Genomic DNA, 27423 nt, shown 5'->3' with positions numbered 1-27423 from the left:
AGAGCGAGCCTCCTGCCCTCCGAGTGTGTGAGTGGTGGCGGGTGCCGCGCTGTCCGGGTTCTGTCGTCCCGGAGGGAGCGAGCCGCGGTGCCCCCCGGCCAGGAGCGCCCCCGGCCCCGCGCGGAGGACCAGGAGGGGACCTGGGGGCGGGCTGCGGCCGCGCTGGGCCGCGCTGGGGCGGGCTGGCGGCCCCGCTCCTGCGCCTGCTGCTGTCCCTGGGACCCGGGTGCCGGCACTGAGGCGTCCCCGGCGGACAGCGACCCCCTTCCCCGGCTCCCCTGGCCACCCCGCCGGGGAGGGCGGAAGATGCCGGTGAAGAAGAAGAGAAAATCCCCTGGGGTGGCAGCGGCAGTGGCGGAAGACGGAGGCCTCAAGAAGTGTAAAATCTCCAGGTATCACGTTCCCCCCCACCCCGCCCTCAGCCTCCCGCGTTCCCCCGTGAGCGGCTGTCCGGGGCCCGGGGGTGAGCCCCCGCCGACACCGCGGGCTGCGCCTCGGGCTCGGGCTCCGTGTGGGCGCTCCGGCGCCCGGGGCCGTGTCCCTGCCCCGCGCCCTTCCAGACCTGGACGGGAGCGCAGACCGGCGGAAGGGTCGCCTCTGGAATTTCTTTGAAGGGGAGGGGGTGAGGAGGGGAGCGGCCTGGCCCTGCCCGCCGCCCGGGCTGGGAGGGGGAGCTGCACGCCGAGTCTTCGCAGCGGCCGGTGCCGGAAGGTCCCAGCAGGAAGCCGGCTTTCTGGAAGTCTGGTGGCTCCACCTGCGCCAAGTCCGTGTGCGCGGCGTCGGGAAGGCCCTGCTCGCGGTTCTGTTTCCGGGCATTGAGGACGCTGTTCGCGGTCGACGTGATCGTTAACAATCTGGTCCTTATTTTACCCGGTACCCCCTCCCTCCCCCCCCCCCCGAGAAAGAAGGAGAAGGGAGAGCTGAGCTGTAATCACGGCTCTTTGATCCCGCTGCGGCGTGTCCTTGAGGCGGCCCAGCGGCGAGGTGTGCTGCTCGGTCTGCAGGCTAGGTGTGACAGGGGAGTGGTCCCGCATCTGCTCCTCGGGTGTCCGGCTGTGTCGCCGGCGGGCCCGCGAGGGAACGACTTCACTTGCCATTGAGAGGAGACGGTAGTCAGCCTTGTAGACATGATGGCAGAGCTGTCTCCTTGCAGAGGCGTCTGCTTACGGCGGGAGGTACGTAACCTAGGCTCCTCTTCCTTTTTGTCGTTGACGGAAGTTTTCCCGTCTCACTGCGGTTAGCAGAAGAGCCGGTGCACGGTGACACGGCCCCCCGACCCTCCCGGGCCTCCCGGTACCTCGCCCCAGAACTGGCCGGGGCTGCGCCGCCAGCCCGTCTGTATGAAGCAGACACGTTAGCTTTTACTGCTCCCACGTGTGGCCGTCCTCCGTGCGTAACGTGGCACAGTTATTTACACCGAGCACGCTCAGAGCCGAGCAGTGGTGTTACAGCCCAGGGGCCGCTTCGCTCTATCAACCTACAGGTTTCCATGCGGGCCTCCATTGTTAGATGACTCAGCCGCCGAAGGCGCGGCGTGTCTAGGTCCTCGTGCAGGTGTCACTGTTTGAGCTTCTCCGGGAAAGGTCCTCTGAAGTTCATCAAACCCTAAAGGCCGGTTTTGAGCTTCCCAAGTTTTAATGATTTTATGGAACGTACGGACTTTGGCGTTAAATACCTTTGGCTCAATTATTTGTACAATTATTATCTTTTTATTTGTACAATTTGGTTTTTAATGTGTGGAATTTAATTATACTCTTGGGTCCTAACTCGTCTTTTATCTTCAATCATCCATTTAAGTTTCGCAGATGATCAACAACTGTTAATATGTAATTTTTAAAAAATATTGATTCATTAAGTATCAAAATCTACTTTGTAAGATTTTGTTTTCGAATGTTTGTCTATTTTACAGAAATAGAATTTTCACCGCTCTGAAGATTTATACTTTCCCAGCTTAGTCCTGTATCGAGAACATTAGGTTGAACTTCCACATGCTCACTTCAAATCTGGGGAGATGATTTTAGTTGATGTTATTGGACTTTGATAGTGAGCAAAGTAGCATTTCCGGCTTTGTTAGCAAGAAAATCTTACATACAGACTACTGTTTCCAATTTCCAATTGCAAATACAACTCCCATTTTTTCCTATAATACCAGCTGTAAACAAAACAAAACACTTTGTTTAGTTTGAATTGAAGTAGTTCATGTTGCACTTAGCTTTTCACTGAAAGTTGAGACTTGATAAAATTCTTAGGTATTTGTGTGTTTTCTAAGCTATTGCAGATCCCAACCCCCTGCTAGACTAATAAGTGGAGAGGAACATTTTTCAAGCAAGAAGTGCCTGGCTTGGTTTTATGAGTATGCAGGTAATGAAATTAATATAAGAAGATATCAGTCACGTGCTTTAAAAAGTGTTTTGGTTTATTCATTTAACAATTATTTATTGCAGGCCTGCTTTGTGTTAGTGCTGTGACCTGGGATCAAGGTCAAGACTGAGAATTATGTGTAGGCTAAGAATTTGGTGCTATGTCAGGATGCTTTTTCTTTAAATATGTAATTTAGTATGTGCTAGTGGGAGGGGTGAGATTCACTATTCATTCCATTTGTGAACAGGTGCATTTATTGGTTTAAGTCCATTAGCTAAAGGAGAGTTGATATTCTGAAAAACTACGTAATAAAACATTATACACTTTATGTAGTTCTTATTGTCCTTTTGCATATTCTGTTGACAATTTTCTGAACCCAAACTGATATTTTTCTGAAACTTTTTGGAAATGTAGTAAAAGATTTGAAATGCAGATATGTCATGGCACAGCACATTTGCCCTTTGATAATTGCTGTTTAGCCCATCGTTTCTGCCAGCAGTGCCGTAATCCCTACGAACGGAAACACTGATGTGATAAATGCTGTGTTGGGAAGATGCACTGCGATAGTTCAGAGGACGATAGAACCCATAGAACCCAGCCTCATGGTGTCAGGAACAGCTTCTGCAGGAGCTGTGACTTAAACTAAACCCTGCAGGTAGTGGGCTTAAAGCTCTGGGCCCATGGTAGGGCTGGAGCTTAAGGGTGAAAGCCAAAGCCAGGGAGGAGACTTTAGTGTTCAGCAAATGTGTGAACAAGAACACTTCCCATTTATTACTAACTTTTTTATAAGTATGTATAAAGATACTTTTTTCCCTTAGAATCTAGGTTTTGGTCTTCTAGAACTCATGCTTTTATAGCTTCCCCCTCCTCCTTTTTTAACTCTGATTCTCAGTGTCCAACATAGAATAGTGTAGATGGAGTCACTCTTACGTTTCGTGCTAATCCGTTAAGGTCTAAAGTATACTCCGAACTTGAAGTGTAACCCTAGGCTAACAGTATGGAAGGTAAGACCATTGATGTAACTTGAATCAGCTGGATCCCCAAAGTATAATTTAAAAATTGTTTAGTAACAGAACAGATTCTTTCTAGACCAGAAAAACTGCTATTACTGGCATCCCAAGACAATGTCTAACCCAAATTAAATGAAAGGAATTCATTTCTTACTGACCTCCATTTAAAATGGTGACCCATTATTCCAAGTGCCGGTTTTACTGGAATTTATGATATAGAATCAAAAAGCCCCTCATCTTATTTCACTTGTAAAAAGACACCTTAAGATACCATAAAATTAATGCATTTTTTTTATTTCTGCTCATTTGTATTACCTCTCCTTGGGACTTTGGTGGGTAGCATGAGATTCTAATTAGCTAAACATTTATTTGCTATGCTAGCATTTTTGTAGTAGCCAGCATAATAATTGCTCTATGTATTTCAAAAATCATAATTATATAATGTATCCTTACAATCATTTTGTCAGGTAGGCAGTGTTACCTCTTTTTAGAGATGAGAAAACCGAGGTTGAGATTAAGTAATTGGCCCAGGATCATACGGTGACAAGAGCGAGGATTCAGATTTAGGTCATTCTCTTTCAGAGCTTATGCTTTTAATGACTACTGTCTTGTCATTTCTGTTTTCAATATGTACATGGCAACTCATTTTCCTTCTACAAAGAAATATTAGTAAATGCACTTGAAGGCAATTTATCTTATGTATGGAACGATTCATTCAGTAAATGTTTCCTGAGCATTTACTGTGTGTCAGGCACTGATCAGTGCTGGGGACACAGTAGGGAACAAGTTAGACAAGATCCCTACCCTTGGGGGACTTGACTTCTAGTGGGGAAGACAGTAAATAGGTAAGTAAGCAAGATAAGTAGAGATTGGGGAGGGTTATAAATGTTAAAATACGGTGTGGTGTAGGGACACAAAGTTAGAAAGTTTGGATGACTTTCAAATAAGGTGATAGGGAAGGCCTCTCTAGACATTACTCTGGGTGGAGACCTAACTGACCAGGAGGAACCAGTTATTTGCCAAATCAACAGTAGGTGTTCTGTCTTAAAATGGGGGTGTCCCTTATTAAAATGGAGACTGGGAATAATGCACGTAAAGCACTTAGCACAGTACCTGGAATGAGTCAGAACTCATACGTGTAAACCGTTGTTGAAGGAGTAATAGCATTACAGCATTAGGTGGACTGGCTGTGTTTTAACAGTACTGTTCCAGAATTAACAGCATAGCTCCTGTATAGCTCATGGGGAAGGTGTGTTTCATTGAGCACAATTTTTATTCCTGAGCGTCTGCTATGACTGGCATGGTTTTGTACTCTGCACATCTCTAGGAACATTTTATGGTTATAAAAAAAAAATTGATTTTTTTGTTTTAGTTTAAAAGCTATTTTACCACTAATCTGGTTAATATAATATCATAGGTGACGTGTGGTAAGCCTGATAGTTTTGCTCTTGCACAAGACCTCTCCTCTTGAGTGATACTTACATTCGCAAGGATTTGTTAATACGTGGGGCCTGTTACTGAACAAAAGCGTGGAAAGTAAAAGGGCACTTTTTAAATCTTACAGAGAACCCAAAGGAGGATAGAATTGCTTAGTTCTAATAAAGTTATAAATCTAATGAGTTCTTCTTTTTTTTTTTTTTTTTTTTTATAATGTGTGTTTTTTTTTTTGAGAAAGAGAGAGAGAGTGCGAGCTGGGGAGGGGCAGAGAGAGAGGGAGACACAGAATCCGAAGGAGGCTCTAGGCTCTGAGCTGTCGGCACAGAGCCCGACGTGGGGCTCGAACTCATGAGCCATGAGATCATGACCTGAGCCGAAGTTGGACACTTAACCGACTGAGCCACTCAGGCACCCCTAAATAATTCTGATAGATTCTAAATAATTTCCAAAGCTTCTTTTTTTTTTTTTTTTTTTTTTTAATTTTTTTTTTTTCAACGTTTATTTATTTTTGGGACAGAGAGAGACAGAGCATGAACGGGGGAGGGGCAGAGAGAGAGGGAGACACAGAATCGGAAGCAGGCTCCAGGCTCTGAGCCATCAGCCCAGAGCCCGATGCGGGGCTCAAACTCACGGACCGCGAGATAGTGACCTGGCTGAAGTCGGACGCTTAACCGACTGCGCCACCCAGGCGCCCCATCCAAAGCTTCTTAAGTTGAATGGAAACCTATTTTTTTGCCTGAGAGTTGAATTCAGCCCCGGAGTAGATTTATTGGAAGAGTATATTTGAGAAAGTAAAACTAACATTATGTGGTCTGGGAAAAGAATATTAGTATTGACCTTGCTTTAGATTCAAATTTGTTATTATTTGCATTGCTTTGGGAAAGACACTGAACATTTACAGAAAAGTCTTGTGTATGTTGTATATATCTCCTTATGACATAATTTAATTTGAATCTCATCAAATTTTAACCACTGGTCAATTCCCCAGTTTCTAGGGAGACTGTTTCATGATAGTGACTGATATTTCTTGATAACAGCTCTTCAGCTTTGTCTTTTGATTTCTGATGATGGCTGCTCTGAGGTCAAGTCAGTTTTCTTTTTCATAAGAAAAATTGATAATGCATTTTTGTTTTGGCTTTAAAAAACCTTTGTTTTCTTCCACTGAATTTTTTACCTGACTTACTTTCAACCAAACCACATGTAGGGGAACATACTCAGTTATATTTTTTAACAGCTTTATTGTATATGTATGCTTCTAAAATTACAATAATTAACACATTCTCATTAAAAAACTTCTCCAAATATATATTGGGAAGTGAAAGTCCTATAATTACCACCCTTTCACCTTTTAACACCTCACTGCATAAATAAGTGCAGTACTTATTTAAACCAAAAAATTAAGCATTTTGGTTTCAGACCATGTTTTAACGTCCTCTTAGCAGCCTGGATCTCGTCTGAAGCTGCAGGACTATATTGGCACACAGACTGGACGGCTGCATTCTGTTAAGACAAACTGTGGAGCGTGGGTTTCATGTTGTACTTGTGAACGAATGATGGTGGGTGTAAAGTACCCCCCCCCCCGCCCCCCCAGTAGCTGTGGTCTGGCTTGTGATTTATAAAGCTGGAGTATTTTTATAAGTTCTTAAGAAAGGAAAACAAGGGTTTTTTGGGTCACTTTAACAATAATATTTCAAGACTGTTTTCAAAAATCAGAAGTAATAGCATATTTCTGTCGTATTTCGTAATTGCTTTAAATGGTTCGATCTTTTTATAACAAAGGACAGTTTCAGATGTACAGTGTAACAATTTGATATATGTATATACTGCAGAATGATCACAACAAGTCTAGTTGACATCTCTACCCACACAGGGTTATACATTTTCTCTCATGATGAGCACTTTAAGACCTACTCTCGTAGGAGCTTTCCAATATACAGTATAGTAGTAGTGATTGCAGTCATCAGACTGGCTGTACGTCACATCCCCAGGATTTACGTGCTTTATAACTAGACATTTGTTCCTTTTGATCACCTTCTTCCATTTGCCCCCCCCCCCCCCCCCCCCCCGCAATCCCTGCCTCTCACCTCTGTATCTACAGTTTGGGGCCCTTGTTTTTGCTTGTTTGTAGATTTCACAAGTAAGTGACATCATATGTTATTTGTCTTTGACTTCCTTCAATTACAGCATAATGCTCTCAAGGTCCATCCATGCTGTCACAAATTTGTTGTAATCTTACAACAAATTTTGTTGTTTGTAATCTCTCACTTACAAAAGAGACCCAGCAGTGATGTAAATCAGTATCTTTTGGGAATCTGATAACATAAAAAAGTGGGAGAATTGGTGTATTGATTTATATTTAGTGTTATAGAGGGAGAAAAATAAACAAGCTAAGTATCATTAAGTTTTGGACAAATGGTAGACATAAGCTAAGTGAGGAATTAAACTTTTGTTTCAATGTTAAGGTGGTGGAACTAATGCTTTGCTATTTTAGAACCAAGATGATCAGGAAAATAGTAGTTTCTTTAAGTCGTTATCTTCATAATATGTATATCTTTTTAAAGTATTAAATTTTATTCGGTTGTATTTCAAAAGGGTAATAAATGACCTTCTGTTTTAGTAAGAAAACAGGTGTTCTTTGCTTACTGTCTTGAGTAATGGGTTGGGCCTACATGTTGTAGTAGAATTTCTTATACTTCTTTGTATTTATGCATTACCAAATATTTTGTTCAGATAGGCTCTCATGAGTGATTTTTTAATTGATAGGTTCAAGTCACTATACAGACAAGTGATTGATATTTTTTCTTTACTTAATTTCGTTTTGTAATGTGGTGTTTCAAGAATATTTCAGAAGTTTTACATTTTAAATTGTATAGCCGATATTTAACGCTTTATCAAAGATATATCAAAATTCAAATTTAGTTATTTATAAAAGTTATGGTGTATTCATAGATGCCTTTAGTACAATGGCTTATGTTTTATGTTGGTATTAAATTATAACAATAAAATATATAAATTATTTTTGTCTTTGAAGGTCCTGATGAAGTTGTAGGGCCAGAAGGAATGGAAAAATTTTGTGAAGACATTGGTGTTGAACCTGAAAATGTATGTTTTATTTCTAAGTAGAATGGAATACAAGTGGGATATAGCATATTTATAAATGTCTAAAAATTGGGACACTTTAATCTTATATCAAGATTTTGTTTCTTCATGTTTTATACTGTAGATTTTCATTTAAGGTATTTTTAATCAATTTAAGTTGGGCACTGTTCTCTTTCTTAATACAAATGTCATTTGTGATAGAGTGAGAGAGATTCCACCTTCAGAAACTGTTAGAACTTCTTACTTTTAAGAAATTGGCCCACTTCTCAGAGTTAATAATTCCAGAGGTTATACTCTTTAATAGTTGAAGGATGGAAATAGTTGTATAAAAATGCTCTCCATGATAAAATATAGACATGATTATCTCTGTGCTGACTTTTCCCCTATCCTTTATGTTCTGTTCTTTCCAGATTATTATGTTAGTTTTAGCGTGGAAATTGGAGGCTGAAAGCATGGGATTTTTTACCAAGGAAGAATGGTTAAAGGGGATGACTTCATTACAGTAAGACATTTTTTTAAAAAACAAATTTGATGGCCTATTTGAAGATCTTAATTGATATTATATGCTTCATAATTTTTAGAAGTAAGGTTTCACCTTAAAATATTCACATTGGTTTGATCTGTGACAATCAGTTAGGGTTTGATAAAATTTATATTATGGTCTTGGCAAAATGAACAGTTACCCCATCTTTCCTATTCTCTGAGAACCTTAGTACAGTCTTATTAAAATTATTGACTCTTCGTGGGTGAATTAGAGGTCTGCGATCAAAGTTACTTACTCACAGATTGAGCAATGAGCAGTTTCCTTCTCTGAATACAGAGTTCTGCCATGGAAGGAGTTTGTTCTTTGAGCTGCCCCAAGTTCTGGGGCCTCTGCAGTTTTATGCTTTATTTTGAAAAGAAATCCGAAGGTAGAGTTACATGGCACTTTTGTTGTTTCTTTTTTGCCAAATTAATCTTATAAAGAACAAAAGTAGAAAGCTTATATGGCTCACCTGCAGCCTTCAGCCAAGTTCTGGTTACTTACCTACTGAGGCTGCCTTTGAATTCTTCTGTAAGTTACAGAATTGCTTCTTGATAATAATTTGATCTTGACTTTCCAGAGTAAAGTGTGCTTAGTTGCAGAATCAGTTAGTAATTATGTGTTATTTTTAAATTATGTCATGTTCCTAATGTTCATGCAGGATGTTACTAATGATCAACATTCTAAAATAGAGGAAGCATTAATTGATGATATTTTTGAGCCAAAAACTGGAGGTTAATTAGCCGTGTGGTTTCCTATTGTGGTTATGCTTTTATTAACACATTTAACTATTTTTTATTACTTGTTTGCCTGTCCTTACATTTCAGAATACCTTGGTTATTTTTTTCAAGTGTTCATATGGAACTTAAATTTTTATATTTGAATTTTCAGCATCGAATGTTTTGTAATTCTCCTTTTTAACCAGCCTTAACATATAGCTATCTTATGTATATTTTAGGGAAAACCTTTGCTTATATGAACCAAATTATAATTTCTAAGGTAGAATATAAAATCAAACCTGTCATTTCAATTACTTATAGGAGAGATGAGGAATCAGACTCCAAGGTAAAGAAAATGTTTGCCTAGGTTTATGTAGCTACTTACTGGCAGAGCTAGGACCTGGAATTTAAATTCCCTCTAGCATACTGTCTAGCATACTGTGCTTTGTTTGCGTCACATTTCTGTATGTATGTTAGCGTTCTTTATAAAATGCAAGACTGTTAACTAACTTTGAATCATGGTGTTTACAACCAAGTGTGAACTCTGTCATTCATCTAGGTGTCATAACCTACCAATTAAAATGATGTTGATTCTGAAATTCTTGGAAATATCCAACCTGCAATTAGCTTTTTAGAGAAAGATAAAATATAAAATATTTTTATGAATATAAAATACAGAGGAGTATGCAAAGAATATAAACTGGTTTTCATGTAGCTTAGTCTGTTCTATTGAAATTTTCCTCAGTTATAGCATGGCTTATTCATTGCAAGACATTTTAGTTTGCACTATAACTGCTTTTTGTACTACTCCTACTGTATTTTTTGTATATTGCTTGTTTTGAATAATCAGTTTGTGTATTTTAAAACCAAAAATTTTCTCATCATGTGTCCGCATAACTTGATATAACATGAAGAGACTTTGTATAACAGAAACTTTTAAATACAAAGCATTTCTAATAATTATTCTTGAATAACTAGCATCTGGCTTTGGGTACAAGAACAGACATGGACTTAACCCTTGCACTTCAGTTTTATTAGCACGTCTTCTCTCTAGGAAGTTCACAAGCTGCACAAAATGGAAGCAATGATTTAACACTTAAAGTTGACCTAGAGGTTTCCGTTTCGCTCCTTTATGCTCTCTTGCCTGTCCGCCTAGAGCCCTGTCTGTGTTGTAGGGCCTTGGAGCTGCTCAAGTCAGGCAAGCCCTCTTGACTGGGAGGGAAAAGAGTTGTGTTTTTCCCCCTCATCTAGATTGCTATGTGAAATACCAAGTATCTTTTATCAATTAGCTAAGTCTTTATTACTCCCTGAATTTCCTTATACAAAACTTGCTGAGGAATACAGTAGTTTAAAATTTAAACTGAGAGACCAAAGAACATATGTAAGTCTTAATTTTTTATTTTATAGTTGCCTTAGTATGTTTGGTTTTATGTTGACTTACAATCATAAAATGTAAACCTTCACAGACTCGATTCCCTTTCTAGATTTTTTAGTATTTTTATGATTTGATTTAATCTGGGCATAGTTATTTCGTGGTCCCTTATATCATCTTAATATAGTTATCAATTGTTTCAAGTTAGTTAATTTTAACCCTTAGAGCTCTGCTAAGGAGTAGAGACAGTGTGGTAGTTAAAACATACACCGTGGTCAAAGGTAGTAGACGGTAATAGCCATGAGTAGTTAAAATCTGTAATTACATAGTGTTGATCAGCGTTCACAATACTTGCACGTTCATTTATGTTAAAGCTATTGATGCCTACTTTTCGTAACTGGATCGCCTTTTTTGTGTGAGAGAATCTGTGGGTATGAGTTGGTACATAAATAGACTGGCACGGCCATTTTGTAGTTTTCGGGCGCCATTGCCATCTCTGTGTCGTTGTGTAGTAACAGCCAAATTTCTCCTCAGATTGGATTGGACTTGATAGTTATTCATGGTCAACACTTAGGTTGTGTAAGCTACCGTGCCTCTTAAGTGCTGATCACAGGGAAGCTGGAGACGTGGCCCCTGCCCTTGTGTGACATGCCGAGAGGGCCGGGGCGGCCCGGAAATACTGTGGCGGAAGCCAGGTGGGAGGGGACAGGCGCTAGCGTGAAAGTACAACGTCCTGTGGAAGCGCAGCTGGGGGTGAGATGAGGGTCGGCCGAGTAGACGCCGAGTAGACGGGAGAGTCTTCGTATGGGGTCCGTGAACTGGACCTTGAAGAATGATCGGGTTGACGACGGTTCAGGATCTAGGAACGTGTTCTTTCTGAAGAGGAGATTGTGAGCGGAGCCGGCGAAAGCAGAGCACGTGCGAAGGAAAGAACATTGACGGAACGGGGCCGCGTCCCGGGGGGTGGGGTAACGGCTCCACGACGGAGGGCCTGAGCCGGCCGGCGGAGAGAGCTTCGCCCCGTGTTCCAGGTCCCCGTGGCGGAGGTTGGCAGGGAGCCGTCGCTCAGCAGTTGTTTTACGCTCCGGGATCACATCCTCTTGTGACCACAGCAGGCCCCTCCCCCGCCCCGGGAAGGCGCAGGGTGTGGCGCGCGGACGTCCCTCTTCCTTGTGTCTGTGGGGGCCGCAGTGCGCGGGTACTTGGCGTTTTTGCCGGCCGCAGCGGAGAGCCCTCCTCACACCTGCCCGCTGGGAGTGGGGTTGGGGCGAGGGCGAAAACCATGCTGGGGGAGAACACCGTCCTTGGTCGCGATCGTGAGAAAACCGTCAGGAGGATAGCGTCTGACGGGAATGGAAGTACGCAGCTCCTGTCGGTAGCTTACGAGCTGTGCGCCTCCTGGTCTCCGTTCTCGGCCCTGGACTTGAGGATTGAAGGCGGTGGTCTGGCCTGACCTTATTTAGGGGGAGAGTTGGGGAGCGTCTGTCCGATTTTCCCGCGGGGACGGGGTGCTCTGGGGCGTGTGGTGTGTGACTGCCGCTCACTTAGCATTTGGGGCCGACTACTAGTTGCCATTAGCATTCTTCCCCTCTGCTCTCCCCGACATTCATCTTGACGATTTTTAATTCCCCGTCCACATTTCCAGACATCCCCGGGGTGTGCTGTTTTGTTCTGGTCAATAGACCTCATTCACAGAGAGTTCTGAATACGGAACTTTGTGGATAAAACTCTCCCTGTTACAGATCGGGGTGCCACAGCACCTTACTAATTACGGAAGAGGACCTCACTTAGAGCTAATACATGGATGGTGATTTCTTCTCATTTTAGAGGGCTTTAATGAAGCAGAAATGTAAAAGCCTTCCTTGTTAATCAGATGTTTACAATACTCAAGAAATTAATGTCCAAGTCCTAATGTTGAAATTTAAACCCGTCTCCACTCGTTCTCACCTCCGTGGCCTGGAGAATGGTGTCCTGTTGTGCCAGCGTTTTTTTTAGTTGTTCTTCAAAAAACTATCCCTTGCTTTCCGTGATATACTAGTTAAGTATGCGTTTCTTTTTACTTCAGGGGAAATGCTCTTTCTAAACCTCGCAAGTTATGAGGTGTGGACGTTATTAATTGCTGAGTCTATTTGGGGCCAGGTTAAATGTAAGAATTGTGATGTGTTCACTGGTTTTGCGAGGTCTGTTCAGTCGCTCTGAGACCAGTGATGTGCAAGGTGGCGGTGGTTGTAGTTTTACTCTTTCTTCTCCAAGAAAACGTTACTTGTTCTTTGTTCGGTTAGATCCTTTCTCTGCTCCAGATTTACGTAGACGATGAGCAATGGTGTGGGATAGTTGGGACAGAGACAACAGTGTGATTTTTTTGAGGTGATTTTTAAGCCATTTGCTTCAAAAGGAGCATCTCACACTGAGAACTGTTGTAAACATCGAACTTGTGTGTTCTCGATCTCATGGTTGTCTATTGTTGTCATTTTAAAAATGAGGAAACCGAGGCTGAAGGATTAAGTAGCTTCCTGAAACCACGTGTGTGGAAACGGAGAAGGTGCACTGTTTCGGGGTGTCTCTCCGTGTGACTTGGAACTTTGTTCTTCACCTCGTGTCCGTCTTAAGCTTACTGAGAGCCCACCCTAAATAACGTTGTGCTCTTTGTCCCTGGGGAGTGTTATTTGCAAAAGGTTGTCATTTTATTTGGATTCTTTTCTCCTTGGTAACTTGTAAGTCACTGCTCACAGACTTGATAATCTTGTTTGAACTCCAATTTCCTGCTAACCTTTCCCAGGGAGGGATTTTGAAACGTTTTGTAATTAAATAAATATATACTTTGTGGCTTATTTTTGGTATTCCTACTTCTGTTTAACAAATAATTTTGGGGCGCTTGTGCACGCCAGGCCCTGAAGAAAGATTTTAAACCCTGGTGGTCGTGAGAGGAAGGCCTGAATGCTGGGAAGTGTCTTTATCGTATGTCTTCCTGAATCTCAGGTGTATTAAGGTTCTAAGGGAGCGTCTGTGTGAAAATGTGAATCACATCATTAAAAAATAATGTGAAAAACGCTTCTTCAGGAAGCCACAAAGATTTAGAAGGTGAGGCCTCTCAGGATGGATCATCACGAGGAAGATCGTACATGTCACTGGCTGCTTAAAATGCAGTGCCCTCTGAACTTACCACCTCATGACGCTGGAGGGCCTGAAGACACCCAGATTTCCACACAGCATCACAGGCACATGTAATCTGAGAATTTGTCCTTTTGCATATCCTTCTGGTAGTAGTTAACTGCGTTTTCAATGCCATTAAACCTTTATTTTTCACATAATGAAGAATGTTTGAGCTGATAAATCCACTTAATGAAATAGTAAATAATACATTTTTAATAAATAGTAAGAATCTTGTTTCTGCATGAACTATATTGTGCCCTCATTCATACATAGGAACTAGGCCCCAGACAAATTGGATGGTTAACCTATCCAAATTTTGATTTCCTTTTCTGGCCATATGGCAGATAAAATGTGCAAAGAAGCCATTTGTCATGTAAAATGCTTAAATGCAGGATAAAATTGGGGCGCCTGGGTGGCACAGTCGGTTAAGCGTCCGACTTCAGCCAGGTCACGATCTTGCGGTCCGTGAGTTTGAGCCCCGCGTCGGGCTCTGGGCTGATGGCTCATAGCCTGGAGCCTGTTTCCGATTCTGTGTCTCCCTCTCTCTCTGCCCCTCCCCTGTTCATGCTCTGTTTCTCTCTGTCCCAAAAATAAATAAACGTTGAAAAAATAAATAAATAAATAAATAAATAAATAAATAAATAAATAAATAAATGCAGGATAAAATATAAAAATATATATATTTTAAAAAGCATGCCCGGACTTCACTGTAAATTAAGGAAAATAATCAGAGGCCAGAAATGAGGAGAGATGGTGATACCATAGGGACATGTAGATCTGACACTTAACCTTAAGGTTACTACCTGTTTCTAGTCACCTAGCGTCTGGCCATTAACTTGTGCATATTCTGAATAGGAGACAAAATGGCAATGCCTGAGTAGGGTGAGAATCAGATCAAAAACTCATATTAAGTCACACATAGCTTATCCACACATAGCTATGTCACACATAGCTAGTAGATGGAGATGTGATTGCTTGGGCTTGGTTCTGCATACGGTGAAGGGCTTATTTCCAAGAGAGTTCTTACCAGAAATTCTTCATCATGCAGATTCAAAGCTGGAATGCATTATTTGTATGACACAAGCCAAAAATGTATTTTACAAATGTCCCAGGTAAGTAGGGTTTTCATGTATATGGTGGAAGTGATTCTTCTGTACAGGAATGCGTTTTAAACAGAAGCCTCAATTTCTGCAGAAAAAGGTTCAGTTTTTAACAATCATAAATTACTAAGCATATTGGGGAACATCTTAAATTTCAGAATTAGACTCTTTAAGACTAGTATTTTGAATTATCTGAATCTCAGCATAAAATGACTACTATGTTTAAAGAATAAAGAATGGCCTCAGATGATCAGATTTCCCATGCATAATTAAATCTCTGAAAGTGAAAAACATTAAAGATTTAAAAATCAGTGGATGAGTTACGAAGGAGGTGGGTATAGAATCAGTGACCTACAATAGCTGAGGAAAATAGGCAAGAAGATAAGGGACATAGTGGATACTTTTTTAAACTGTTGAGTTTCCTGAATTTTTTAGATATAAGCCCTTCATCAAGTATGTGGACTGCAGGTATTTTCTCCCACTCTGTAGCTTGTGTTTTTGCTTCTTATAACTTGGGCAGAGCAAAACTTTTAATTTTGACGGAGTTCACTTGATGAGTTTTTCCTTCTATGAATTGTGCTTTTGATGTCAAATCCAAGAATTCTTTCCCTAGATCCGGAGAATTTTACCTTTCGGTTTTTTTTTCTGGAAGGGTTTATGTTTTTATATTTTACGTTTAAATCAGTGATCCATTTTGAGTTAATTTCCTTAAAGGTGAGAGACAGGTTTTGGTTTCTTCCTTGCCTACAGCTGTCCACTTGCTCCATAGTTGATGTTTTGAAAAAGGTCTTTTCCTCCCTTGAATTGCTTTTGCGCCTTGTCCGGTATCGGTTGGACACGCCTGTGCGTAGGTCTGCCTCTGGGCTCCCTGTTCTGTCGATCTGTGCCTTAAGCCTCTGCCAGTACCACGCGGTGCTGCTGTATACAGAATCTTGAAACCACAAAGACTGATCTCTTCAAAATTGTTTTAGCTTTTCCAGAAATTTTAGGATGATCTTTTTATCTGCAAAACATCTTACTGAGATTTTGGTTAAACTACATAGTGAATTTGGGGAGGATTGACCACTGTTTTGAGGGTCTGAATACATGCAAGGTAGCTGTGTCTCTCTTTTTGGTGTTTGATTTCTTTCATTGTGTATAGTTTTCAGCATACAGATTCTGTACATGTTGTGTTAGAATTACATGTGAATATTTTGTTTTTATTTTGAGCCATTTATTTTTAATTCTAATATCAATGTATTAGTTACTAATATGTAGCAATACAGTTGATTTTTGTGTGGTTGTCTTGTATCCTGTGACCTTGCTGAACTCACTTATTCTGAGTGTACGTGTATGTGTGTCTTCCTTGGGTTGTCTACATAGACAGTCATGTCCTATGATTATAACAAAATAGGGAAATAGGGACCATCTTATTTCTTTTCCGCTCTTGCATGTCTTTTATTTCCTTTTCTTGACGTATTGCATCAGCTGGAACGTCTACCATTGTGCTGAATAAGCCTGGTGAAAGTGGACACCCATTCCTTTGCTCCCTAGCTGTGGGTTGTTTGTAGATGCACTTTATCAAGTTGAGGGAGTTGCCCTCTGTTTGTGTTTTTCTGTGAGTTTACACGAGTTGATGTTAAATATTTTAAGTGCTTTTTCTGTATTAAATCATCTAATCATGTAGTTTTTCTTTTAGAGTGTTAACACTGTGGTTCCATTGATTGGTTTTGAATACTGAATCAGTTTGCATACCTGGAATATATCCCACTTGGTGTATAATTATTTTTATATGGTGCTGAATTCTTTTTGTTAATATTTGTTAAGGATTCATGAGGGATATTGGTCTGTTTTTGTTTTTGTTTTCTTATTTATCTGAGGATATAATAGACATAACATTGTTCGTTTTGGGTGTACAACGTAACGATTCAATATGTATGTTGGGAAATGATTACCACAATAAGTCTAATTAACATCCATCATCATAGTAAAATTTTTTTTCTTGTGAAAAAAAAATTTTTTTGATACTGCCTTTAATCGGTTTTGGTGTCAAGGTAAATCTGGCTTTATAAAAGGAATTAGGAAATTTTTCCTTAGAATTTATCTTTTGCAAGGTAGAACATAGAATTGGTCTTCAGAGATTGGTGGAATTCTCCTGTGAAACCATCTGAACCTACAGGTTTCTTTTTCAGAATTTTTGGGATTTTTGAATTCGATTTTTTAATAGTTACAGGGCTACTCAAATTACTATTTATTTCAGATCGTTGTATCAAATTATGTGTTTCATACTGTGTGTGTTACAGTAGTTTTTGTTTTTCAAAGAATGGGTCTTTTTTGTCTAAGTGGCCATATTTATATCCTTTTCATGTCTACAGGTCTGTAATGGTATCTTTTGTTTCATTCCTGATATTGATAATTTTTGTCTTCAGTTTTTCTCTTTGTCATTCTTGCTAGGGACTTGTCAGTTTTACTGACTTTCTTTTTCCAAAGAATCAGCGCTTTGTTTCATTGATTTTCCTGTCTCATTTTTCTGTTTTCAATTTTACTGATTTCTGCTCTTACTTTCTCCTGCTTGCTTTAGGCTTATTTTGCTCTTGTTTTTCTAGATTCTGAAGATAGGAGGTTAGATTATTGATTGAGATTTTTTTCTCTCATAATATTTGCATTTAGTTCTGTGAATTTCCCCCTCAGCACTGCTTTGGGTCTCACAAAATTTGAGTTGCGTTTTTATTTTCATTGAGTTCAGTATTTTTTTGTTTGTTTGTTTGTTTCCATTGAGACTTGTTCTCACCCATGGATTGCTTAGGAGTTTGTTTAGTTTCTAAGTGTTTGGAGATTTTGCTTTTATCTTCCTGTTACTTCTAGTTTGGTTTCATTGTAGTCAGAGAACATATCCTGCGTGATTTCAGTTCTATTATATTTGTCAGCATTTTCTCAATGGCTCAGGCTGTGGTCTCTCTTGGGTTCTGTTGTACAGACACTCGAAAAGAATACGTGTTTTGTTGTCACTGAGTGGCATGTTCTGTTAGTGCCAGGTGGATCTTGTTGGTTGGTGGTGTTGAATTCTTTCCTGATGTAGTGTCTAGTTGTTCTGTCGGTTCCTGAGGAAGTGTTTCAACAGAGGAGTGTTGAAATCTCTAACAATAATTGCATATTTGTTTATTTCTCCTTTTACTTCTCTTAAGTTTTTGCTTCCCTTTGCAGTTCTGTTGCTTGGTGCAAACACTTTTAGAATTGTTGCATCTTGTGGGGCGCCTGTCCGACTCTTGGTTTCAGCTCACGTCATGATCTCACGGTTGTGGGATGGAGCCCCGTGTCAGGCTCCACACTGTCAGCTAGATTCTCTCTGTCTCTCTCTTCCTCTGCCCTTCTCCCTGGTCGCACGCACGTGCTCACGCACTCTCTCTCCCTCTCTGAAACAAACAAACAAAACTAATCGTTACATATTTTCGGTGGATTGACCTGTTATCATTAAATAATATTCTTCTATGTTGTGATCATTTTCTTCACTTGGAAGTCTACATTAGCTCATATTGATGAAGCTGCTTCTCCTTTATTTTGGTTACTGTTTCCAGAATATGTTCATTTTTGTCTTTTACTTTCAGTCTGCCTATGTTGTGTTTGAAGTCCATTTCTTCTAGATAGCATATGGTTGGGTCACTTTGGTTTCATGGGTTTTTTTGACCTGCTCTGTTAATCTCTGTTCTAATTGGTACAGGCTAGTTACATTTAGTATAATTATTAGTACATTAAGGTTTAAGTCTGCTCTGTATTTTACAATTCAGACTTTTCCACTTGGTTCTTTTTTGTTAGATTTCTTTTCCTAGACTCACTGTTTCTTTGCTGAGACTTGCTACATTTTCAAGGGTTGTTTTATTGGGTCCATAATTGCTCATTGAACCATTTTCATCATAGCTGCTTTAAAATCTGCATCAGATAATTTTAAACACATCTTGTGATTTCAATATTTGCACGTATTGGCCCTCTTTTTACATTCTGCTTGCCATCTTGGTTGTTGGTATGAGAAGTGCTTTTTTATCAGAACTTGGAAATACTGAGTATTATGTTATGAAACTCTGGATCTTACTTAAACCTTCATTTTCGCTAGCTTTCTGTCACCACCTCATCAGGAGGAGGGGATTCTTCATCGTTGTAAGCAGACAGGAGAGGTCCCGCCCCCAGGAGGTCTCCACAAAGAATTTCTGGGTGACACGGGTGACACTGCTGGGTGAGCGTGATGGTGTAGCCCCGCCTCCTCCCAGGCATCCTTTGATGGCCCAGGGCGCTACTCCTTACCCCTTGCTGGGAGCGGAGCTGAAGTCCTTATTGTATGTGGTTCCCACTGACGGTGCAGGAGGTGGAAGGGGGCCGTCTACGTCCATCCTGGGGTGGGTGGGCCATGCGGTCCTCCTTCAGTCTGCTGGCAGCTGTGGGCACTGAGCGGGCTTCTTCTGTGCTGTTTGAATGGAGAAGAGTATCTTTTCTGAGCTTGCTTTCGTGCTAGGCTGCTCAACTTCTGCTGGAGGGAGAGCGAGTTTTTGGTTTCTGTCTACCCCATTGGCATTTCTGGTTGGCTGACTCCTTCATCTCCAGATCTGGTGGAGAAAAGGCAAAAGAAAACCCAGGACGCGCCCCACTGTATTGTTCCTGAGAATCTCAGAGTTCTTTCAGTCTTGTGTTTGTTTTATGTATGTCGTCTCTGGCTTTTAGTGGAATGAGCAGGAGACATGGATGAAAAGTACATTGACTTCATCATCCTGGAAGCAGAAGGTATTTGTCTACTAAAAAAAACAAACGAACCTTCTTTCCCCTTCCCACACTATATAATGTCGATTTCCTCTGCTCCCTTTTGGAACCAGATTCTTTGAAAGCATTTGGCTGTACACTTGACCTTTGAACAACGTGGTAATTTTTATTGAAACCTGGAAATTTTGAGTATTATGTTATAAAACTCTGGATCTTATTTTTTCTTTGTTTATTTTCAGAGTGGGGAGAGAGGCAGAGAGAGAGAGGGAGAGAATCTCAGGCAGGCTCTGTGTTGTCAGTGCAGAGCCTGATGTGGGGCTTGATCCCATGAACTGTGAAATCAAACCAAGAGTTGGACGCCCAACCGACTGAGCTACCCAGGCGCCCCGACTCTGGACCTTATTTAAACCTTCTGTTTTAGCTGGCTGCCACCAACACCACCTCGGCAGGAGAGGGCAGGAAGCCCTCCTCACTGCTGGCAGGCATGGGACTTCCTTCACAGTCAGACATCTGCGTGTAACTCTTGACTTCCCCAAAACTTACTAGTCTACTGTTGATTGGAAGCCTTTCCCATGACATAAACAGTCAAATAGTGTATTTTGTACGTTAAATGTATTATGTACTCTGTTCTTACAGTACGGTAAGCTAGAGGAAAGAAATGTTCTTAAGAAAACTATCAAGAAAATATATTTACAGCACTATATGTATCGAAAAAAAAATATATCCCCATATAAGTCGACCCACACAGTGCAAACCCTTGTTGTTCAAGGGTCACCTTTATTTTCTCTGATTGCTCTCTTCTTAGTGTCTGTTAAACCTGTTCTACTAAGACTTTTATCTCTACCAGTCCTCTGAAACCATCTTGTCAAGGCATCATTTACAAGTGAATAATCAAAGCAATAATATTTATCAGAACTGGGCTGAAGCTTTAATTGTACTTAGAGGAAAATCTGTAGCTTTGAATGTTACATTAGAAGAGAAATGGGGGCGCCTGGGTGTCTCAGTTGGTTGAGTGTCCGGCATCAGCTCAGGTCATGATCTCACGGCTCGTGGGTTCAAGCCCCATGTCAGGGTCTGTCATGCTGACAGCTCGGAGCCTGGAGCCTGCTTCACATTCTGTGTCTCCGCCTCTCTTTGCCGCTCCCCAGCTTGTGTCTTCACTGGCGCGCGCGCTCTCTCAAAAAATAAGTAAAGATTTGGGGCGCCTGGGTGGCGCAGTCGGTTAAGCATCCGACTTCAGCCAGGTCACGATCTCGCGGTCCGTGAGTTCGAGCCCCGCGTCGGGCTCTGGGCTGATGGCTCAGAGCCTGGAGCCTGTTTCCGATTCTGTGTCTCTCTCTCTCTCTGCCCCTCCCCGTTCATGCTGTGTCTCTCTCTGTCCCAAAAATAAATAAACGTTGAAAAAAAAAAAGTTTTAAAAAAAAAAAATAAGTAAAGATTAAAAAAAATTAAAAAAAAAAAGATGTTTAGAGTAAAAGGGAAAGCAAACCTGCAGTTGAAATAATTAAGAAATTCTGCCAAGATGATTAAAAAAACAGAAAGCGGGGCGCCTGGATGGCTCAGTCGGTTGAGCGTCCGACTTTGGCTCAGGTCCTGATCTCACAGCTCATGAGTGTGAGCCCTGCGTCAGGCTCTGTGCTGACAGCTCAGAGCCTGGAGTCTGCTTCTGCTTCTGTGTCTCCCTCTCTCTCTGCCCCTAACCCACTCGCATTCTGTCTCTGTCTCGCTCAAAAATAAATAAACATTAAAAAAAAAAAAAGTGAAAAAAATTAAAAAAAGAAAAACAGAAAGCAAAAATAAATAATAATACAGAATAGAAAATACCTCACCTCAGTGAAAAGACCCAGATGGCTTTTCAGCTGATTTTGGCCAAATGCTAATTCCAGTGTTTAGTAAACTTTTTCAGAAAAGAGAAAAAAAAGTAATAATTATGATTTCATTTTTCTTTTTTTTTTTTTTCAACGTTTATTCATTTTTGGGACAGAGAGACAGAGCATGAACGGGGGAGGGGCAGAGAGAGAGGGAGACACAGAATCGGAAACAGGCTCCAGGCTCCGAGCCATCAGCCCAGAGCCTGATGCGGGGCTCGAACTCACGGACCGCGAGATCGTGACCTGGCTGAAGTCGGACGCTTAACCGACTGCGCCACCCAGACGCCCCATGATTTCATTTCTCTAAGGCCTATGCCATGAGCTTGTTATCAAAATTAGTGAAGAGAGTGTGAAGGAATGAGATTTACCAGCAAGTCTCACTTACGAAAATAGCCAGAAAATCTAGGAGTGTACGAAACCAGTAACAAACATTACTCAGTTTGGCTTATTCTAGGAACGCAAGGTTTAATCAACATTAGAAAATTATCCAAAACATTTACACCTTAATAAAGTTAGGAGTCACCTGTCACATTGTGGGTTTAGAATAGTCAAGGTCTTAGTTAAATTTGGGTGCTAGATATCTCTGGTACATGATGAGAACTAAGTCCGTTCTGGGAGGAATACTGTGGGTCACGGTAGATGGCACAGCCCATGTGATGAAAGGGAGTCAGGTGTATGCTCAGAGATGGCAACCTGGCAGTTAGGTTTTGGTGAGTGAGGTTTCGTCGGCCTGTTGGAGGGAGCACCACGTCGAGTAGAGGCAGTGATCTGTGCTGACACATAGCTGTGGTCAGTGTGCGTGGTGAGTGCGGCTTGACCGGAGCTCACGGTGTGGTGACCTGGTTCTTGCTGAGCAGTGGAACTTGTGTCAGCCCGTGGGAGAGCGCCTCTTGGAGCCTTTAACTGCTTTCCTTCCTTGGCATCTGTACCTTATTTGAAGTCAGGTGCTGCCACTGATTGCCCTGGTGCTTAGTCACTGAAAACGTAGGGATCTGAGTTTATGACAGAAGCACTAATACAATGTGTTAATTTTCTCTGTGTTATAGCCTGAACTTTCAAAACCACTCATGGCTAATCCCTGTCACCAAGCTGTGCCTGAGAATTTCCAGTGAAATCTGTGACCGAGGCCTGGTTCATGTCCTCTGTTCTGCCATCTTCTTAACTTTACATGTAGTAAAAGCACATCTTCTGAATCTCTTCTTGAGACATACTCATGATTGTACTGGAGCTTTCGATTGAGCTTTTTTTTTTTTTTTTTTTTTAAAGGTCATTGGACTGAAGTTCATTGGTTGCCAGGTTTTCTCTTTTTTTCCTATTTTCCTTTTTTCCTTTTTATCCCATTGGTCAGTACAAGGCAATATGTTTGTTAGTAACTCTAAATTTGTGAAGCAGAATTTTAAACCTAGATTGATTTCATAGATGCACTCACTTTCTTCTCAATACATTTCTTCTGACCCCCTAATGATGCTTTTATTTAATTTTATGGATTGTATAATGTATTTGGCTTTTTTAATTTAAGGTGTGACTGCACAGAAAAGTTACAGAACAAATTTGACTTTTTGCGCTCACAGTTGAATGATATTTCTTCGTTTAAGAATATCTACAGATATGCCTTTGATTTTGCAAGGGTAGGTAGAATTTCCATGTTTTGTAATTTTAACATTTTTTTCTTCTCGGAACCGCACTTAGGGAAATTTTTTACTTCCATTGTAGGATAAAGATCAGAGAAGCCTTGATATTGACACCGCTAAGTCTATGCTCGCCCTGCTGCTTGGAAGGACATGGCCGCTGTTTTCAGTGTTTTACCAGTACCTGGAGGTATGTGCACTGTTCTCGTCTGGAAGCATTAAATATTAATTGTAAAACTTACTCTGAAAATGTAACTTTAAATGAGGAAACATAAATGGATTTTTAGATAGTGTGTTTTTAAAAAAAACTTAAGTAAAAAGTTTCTGATAAATTGTGTACATATATGTCGTCATTTGTAGACACAAGTTCATGTTCATTAATATATTCTGTACATGAGATACTTTCATTCCAGCCTTGCAGCCCCCCTCCCCCCCCATGAAAAAAATGAACCCTCAAATAAATTTCAGCAAAGGCGTTTTTCACACAAAATTAGTTTCTTGGGTTTTTGACAGAAAACTGATGCTTGTGTACAAATGTTATGCTTCTAACTCGGGTTTCAGGTTTCTTCGTAAATTACCAGCTCTTAGGCTGATAGCCACATAAGGGAACCCGTTGTGTGTAGTGATAACACTTTCCTTTTCACTTGGGTTCAGTCTAAATAGTTAGAATTAAAATTTTATGCCCACAAATATGAGAATGACTACTTAAATGTACTAATAACTTTAAAATGTCTGCTGAATTTATGAAGGAAGTGCTCATTTAGCAGGTTTAGCGTAGCACCTACTACCGGCAGTGGTTTTAAGATACTGTTCTTTTTTTCCACTGCTTTCTTTGGTTTTCTGTTTTTGTGCCTTTTCAATTTCAGGTTTTTTGGTATAGATCTCACCGTTTCTTGAATACAGATGCTTTTGCTTTTTGCTTTGAAAATGATTTCTCATAAAGCTGATTATCATAGCGAATTCCCCGGAGTAATTTTGTTGAAAGCTTCTGCTGAGAGGCAGTCATGACCAGGACTTGAGTGAGTGGGTTTCAGGTACACTTAGATCTTTAAGCCTGATAGAGTAGGCTTAGGAAAGGCTGGTAAAGTAGACATTTTTGATGAATGTTATCCGACTTCCTCCTGTTAGTAGTTCGGGGCAAAAACAAAGAGGACTGAATCTAAAAATAGTCACCTCTACAGGGAGCTGAGAGGACAAAGTATTTTCAACGCTGGTTATGGGGAGGGTGTTTGACACTGTTTCAAATTAGGTTTTATCCCTGTTCAGTGAATGAAGAAATGGGCTCTGTTGTTAAGTAATGTTCCCAAGGCCACTCAGTTCAGTGACAGAAGTGGGGTTTGAACCCAAGCCAGTACTCTTCCCACTGCCTACAAAAGCACCAACTTCAAGATGTGGCGGAACATTAAATGTCACGCATAGCAGTCTCCTGGGAAGCCGCGTGAGGGAACTTAGCGTACGTAGGATACGCTGTATGACTTGATTTCAGTGACGGTTATAGAAGTGCCTACACGGAAGACACTCAGGCGTTTTATCAGATCAGTACCTTTGTTGCTCCTGTTACTTCTCAAAAATGAAGGAAAGAGAAAGAAAAAGTAGCTTGGATGATGTTAACATGTAAACGGCCCTGAGGATTCTCTTAGAAGCCCAAGTGACTGAAGAGGACTAAGTGCTTTCAGAAAGACCAAATCACAAAAAGATGGCATAACTAGATTTATTTAAGTCAGAGCCTTAGATAACGCTGTTCTGTATTCCAAATATTTATATCCTCTTCTACAGCAATCGAAGTATCGTGTTATGAACAAAGATCAGTGGTACAATGTGTTAGAATTCAGCAGAACCGTCCATGCCGATCTTAGTAACTACGATGAAGATGGTGCTTGTAAGTATAATAACCGTGTTTGCCTAGGAAGATGAAGTTCTTTAAACTGTTAAGTGGGAACATGTGTTTGTGTAGCCTCACCATAAAGAATTTCAAGTTGCTGACAGTAACTTTTCTTATGGAATCATGTTGAAGGTGTGAGGGAGGGCTTACGTTAGAAAGTCTATGCTGACAGGTGGAATGTTGCCAATTTCTCAGACATGCAATGGAGCAGTATAGCTAAGGTTAAATGATAATTTCTGCATGTAAAAGCTAAAATTCTGCTTTCCTGCCTTCCCTGGCATTTTCCTATAGAAGAAGAGAACAGTCAGGATTTAAATAGAGGAAAGCAAAACATCAGGTACAAGAAAAAAACCTTCAGGGCTAATCCTAGTGCCCACTGACGGCATAGCAGATTATGCCACGGTAAGTTCCCTCAGAAATGCCTGAGTAAACACTTGATGAAATACCATTTTTCAATCGTTCAAGTTAAAATATCTGTCCATACTCTTCAGTGGAAAGGGCAGAATACCATAAAACAGATCCTTGAAGTACGCTGTAGGATACATTCCTATAAAAGTAAATTGAAATGTGGACTTCTGCGACCCTGAAGATCATACAAAATGCTGAAGAAGGGATAACTTTATTCTGCCTGTAGTTTACATTGTGACCTCTCCCCCCGGAATGTCCTAAAATTCAGTAATATTTTTGGAAACAGCCCTTTGGTAGCAGCAGTAAGCTTGCAGGCAGGCCTACACATGTGTATATTCATGCGTGTTTTGAGTCAACATATAAAACAATTTTTGTATAAAAATAAAGCTTCCAGATTTGTTTGAAAAGGCAGAACATCTGACTCAAGTATGTGAGGAATTAGTGACAGAAGCCAAGTAATAGCTTGTGTCCAACTTGCGTCTCACTTCGCTGGCTTGTAGCTACGCCACCAGCTAGGGTGCTTTTTGGTTGCCGTTTATGATTGTCCCTGTCTGCCGATTTTCTTAGAGTAGGGAGGTACCTCAATAAAAAATGAGAGAAAGACCATCGAGGGGTATGTGTTTTAAGAAAAATAGGGCCGGGGCGCCTGGGTGGCGCAGTCGGTTAAGCGTCCGACTTCAGCCAGGTCACGATCTCGCGGTCCGTGAGTTCGAGCCCCGCATCAGGCTCTGGGCTGATGGCTCGGAGCCTGGAGCCTGTTTCCGATTCTGTGTCTCCCTCTCTCTCTGCCCCTCCCCCGTTCATGCTCTGTCTCTCTCTGTCCCAAAAATAAATAAACGTTGGAAAAAAAAAAAAAAAAAGAAAAATAGGGCCAACGTACTCTTTTCTGGCCATGAGTTTTCCCCTGTTTTTCAACGAACAAAAACAGTCAGCTCATGTAAGGAATGGCTTCTGTAAGGAAATGAGTGTGGACCCCCTGCTTTATGCGAATGTCTTTTTATTTATTGTTTTTTTATTTTTAATTCTTTTAAGGCTTATTTTTGAGAGAGCGAGCGAGCAAGCATGAGCAGGGGAAGGGCAGAGAGAGAGGGAGACACCGAATCCGAAGTAGGCTCCAGGCTCTGAGCTGTCAGCACAGAGCCCAACGCAGGTCTCGAACTCATGAACTGTGAGATCATGACCTGAGCTGAAGTCAGCCACTTCACTGACTGAGCCCCCTAGGCGCCCCTCACATGTTTTTTCAGTATAGTTTTTAGGTCAGGTGTTCATTAGGCACTTGCTTTGTGTTTAGATTTATACTCGGTCCTGTTACCTGAACAAAATAATTCTCTTATATGGCCACTCCTTCAACAAGCTTACATGCTCTTGGTGACGTAATGTAGAAACATGTTGAACACTCTCCATATTCCTTAATAGAAATAACAGTGCTGTGAGCATTTAGACAAAGGGAGCAGTCAATCTTGACTTAGTTATTGGAGAGTTCTGAAGCCATTGCAACCTTGCGAAGGAAGCTGCAGCAAATACCCCTTGTGGAAAGTCTCTTCTATCAGGAAAGAGCAGGCCGAGAAAGAAAAGCGCTAAGTAGCCAGCAGGACAGGAAACACACCTTAGATGCGGGGGTCCGTCCTCATCACCACCAGAACTCGGGGAGAGTGTTTGTAGTGGGAGGTCTGAGGTCACTGAATTCTAACAAATGCCTCTCTCTTTCTAGGGCCTGTTCTTCTCGATGAATTTGTTGAGTGGCAGAAAATCCGTCAGACATCATAGCAAGAGCTCTTGCGGAGAAAATGCAAACCTTCTGATGCCCACGTGTGTACAGGCTGATGAGAGGAGAAATCCAAAGGCTGCATTTTCCTTCATGTGAAAGACTTCTCCTAGTACTTTGTTTTCCTTTTTTTTAAAAGGAAGTTTTCTTGTTACATGTGATGGGCATTGAGCCACACCTCTTCTGAGACTGAGTATCCAAGTTTTTGTTTCGGGTTATGTTTATAACATTTATTTCAGAACAATAAAGATTCAGATTTGTGACAAAGGCCTTAAAGTGAAGATGTCCCTTGAGTGTCAGAGTGGTATTTATTTTTGTAAATTTTAATTCTTGAATTTTAGAGGATCTTTCTTGCCATGGATTTGGAATT

General features: G+C 41.1%; 1 protein-coding gene across 4 annotated transcripts; it reads left to right on the top strand.

The window, feature by feature from the left end:
- Window positions 1-27334, top strand: DCUN1D5 (defective in cullin neddylation 1 domain containing 5). 4 transcript variants are annotated; one of them, XM_045486622.1, is made up of 8 exons: window positions 1-392; window positions 2270-2361; window positions 7840-7910; window positions 8318-8409; window positions 22890-22998; window positions 23084-23188; window positions 24775-24877; window positions 27000-27334. In XM_045486622.1, exons 1-8 carry the CDS (start codon window positions 307-309, stop codon window positions 27053-27055), a joined length of 714 nt encoding a protein of 237 aa, XP_045342578.1. In that variant the 5' UTR covers window positions 1-306; the 3' UTR covers window positions 27056-27334. The 4 variants fall into 4 exon arrangements, with proteins under 4 accessions (XP_045342578.1, XP_045342580.1, XP_045342579.1 ...); XM_045486623.1 differs by lacking the exon at window positions 2270-2361 and having other exon boundaries at window positions 26-392; XM_045486624.1 differs by lacking the exons at window positions 2270-2361; window positions 7840-7910; window positions 8318-8409 and having other exon boundaries at window positions 24-392.
- Window positions 27335-27423: the final 89 nt, after the last annotated feature.

The sequence above is a fragment of the Leopardus geoffroyi genome, chromosome D1, assembly GCF_018350155.1.
Source record: "Leopardus geoffroyi isolate Oge1 chromosome D1, O.geoffroyi_Oge1_pat1.0, whole genome shotgun sequence".
Classification (NCBI taxonomy): Eukaryota; Metazoa; Chordata; class Mammalia; order Carnivora; family Felidae; genus Leopardus; species Leopardus geoffroyi.
This window is presented reverse-complemented; position numbering and strand designations above follow the sequence as displayed.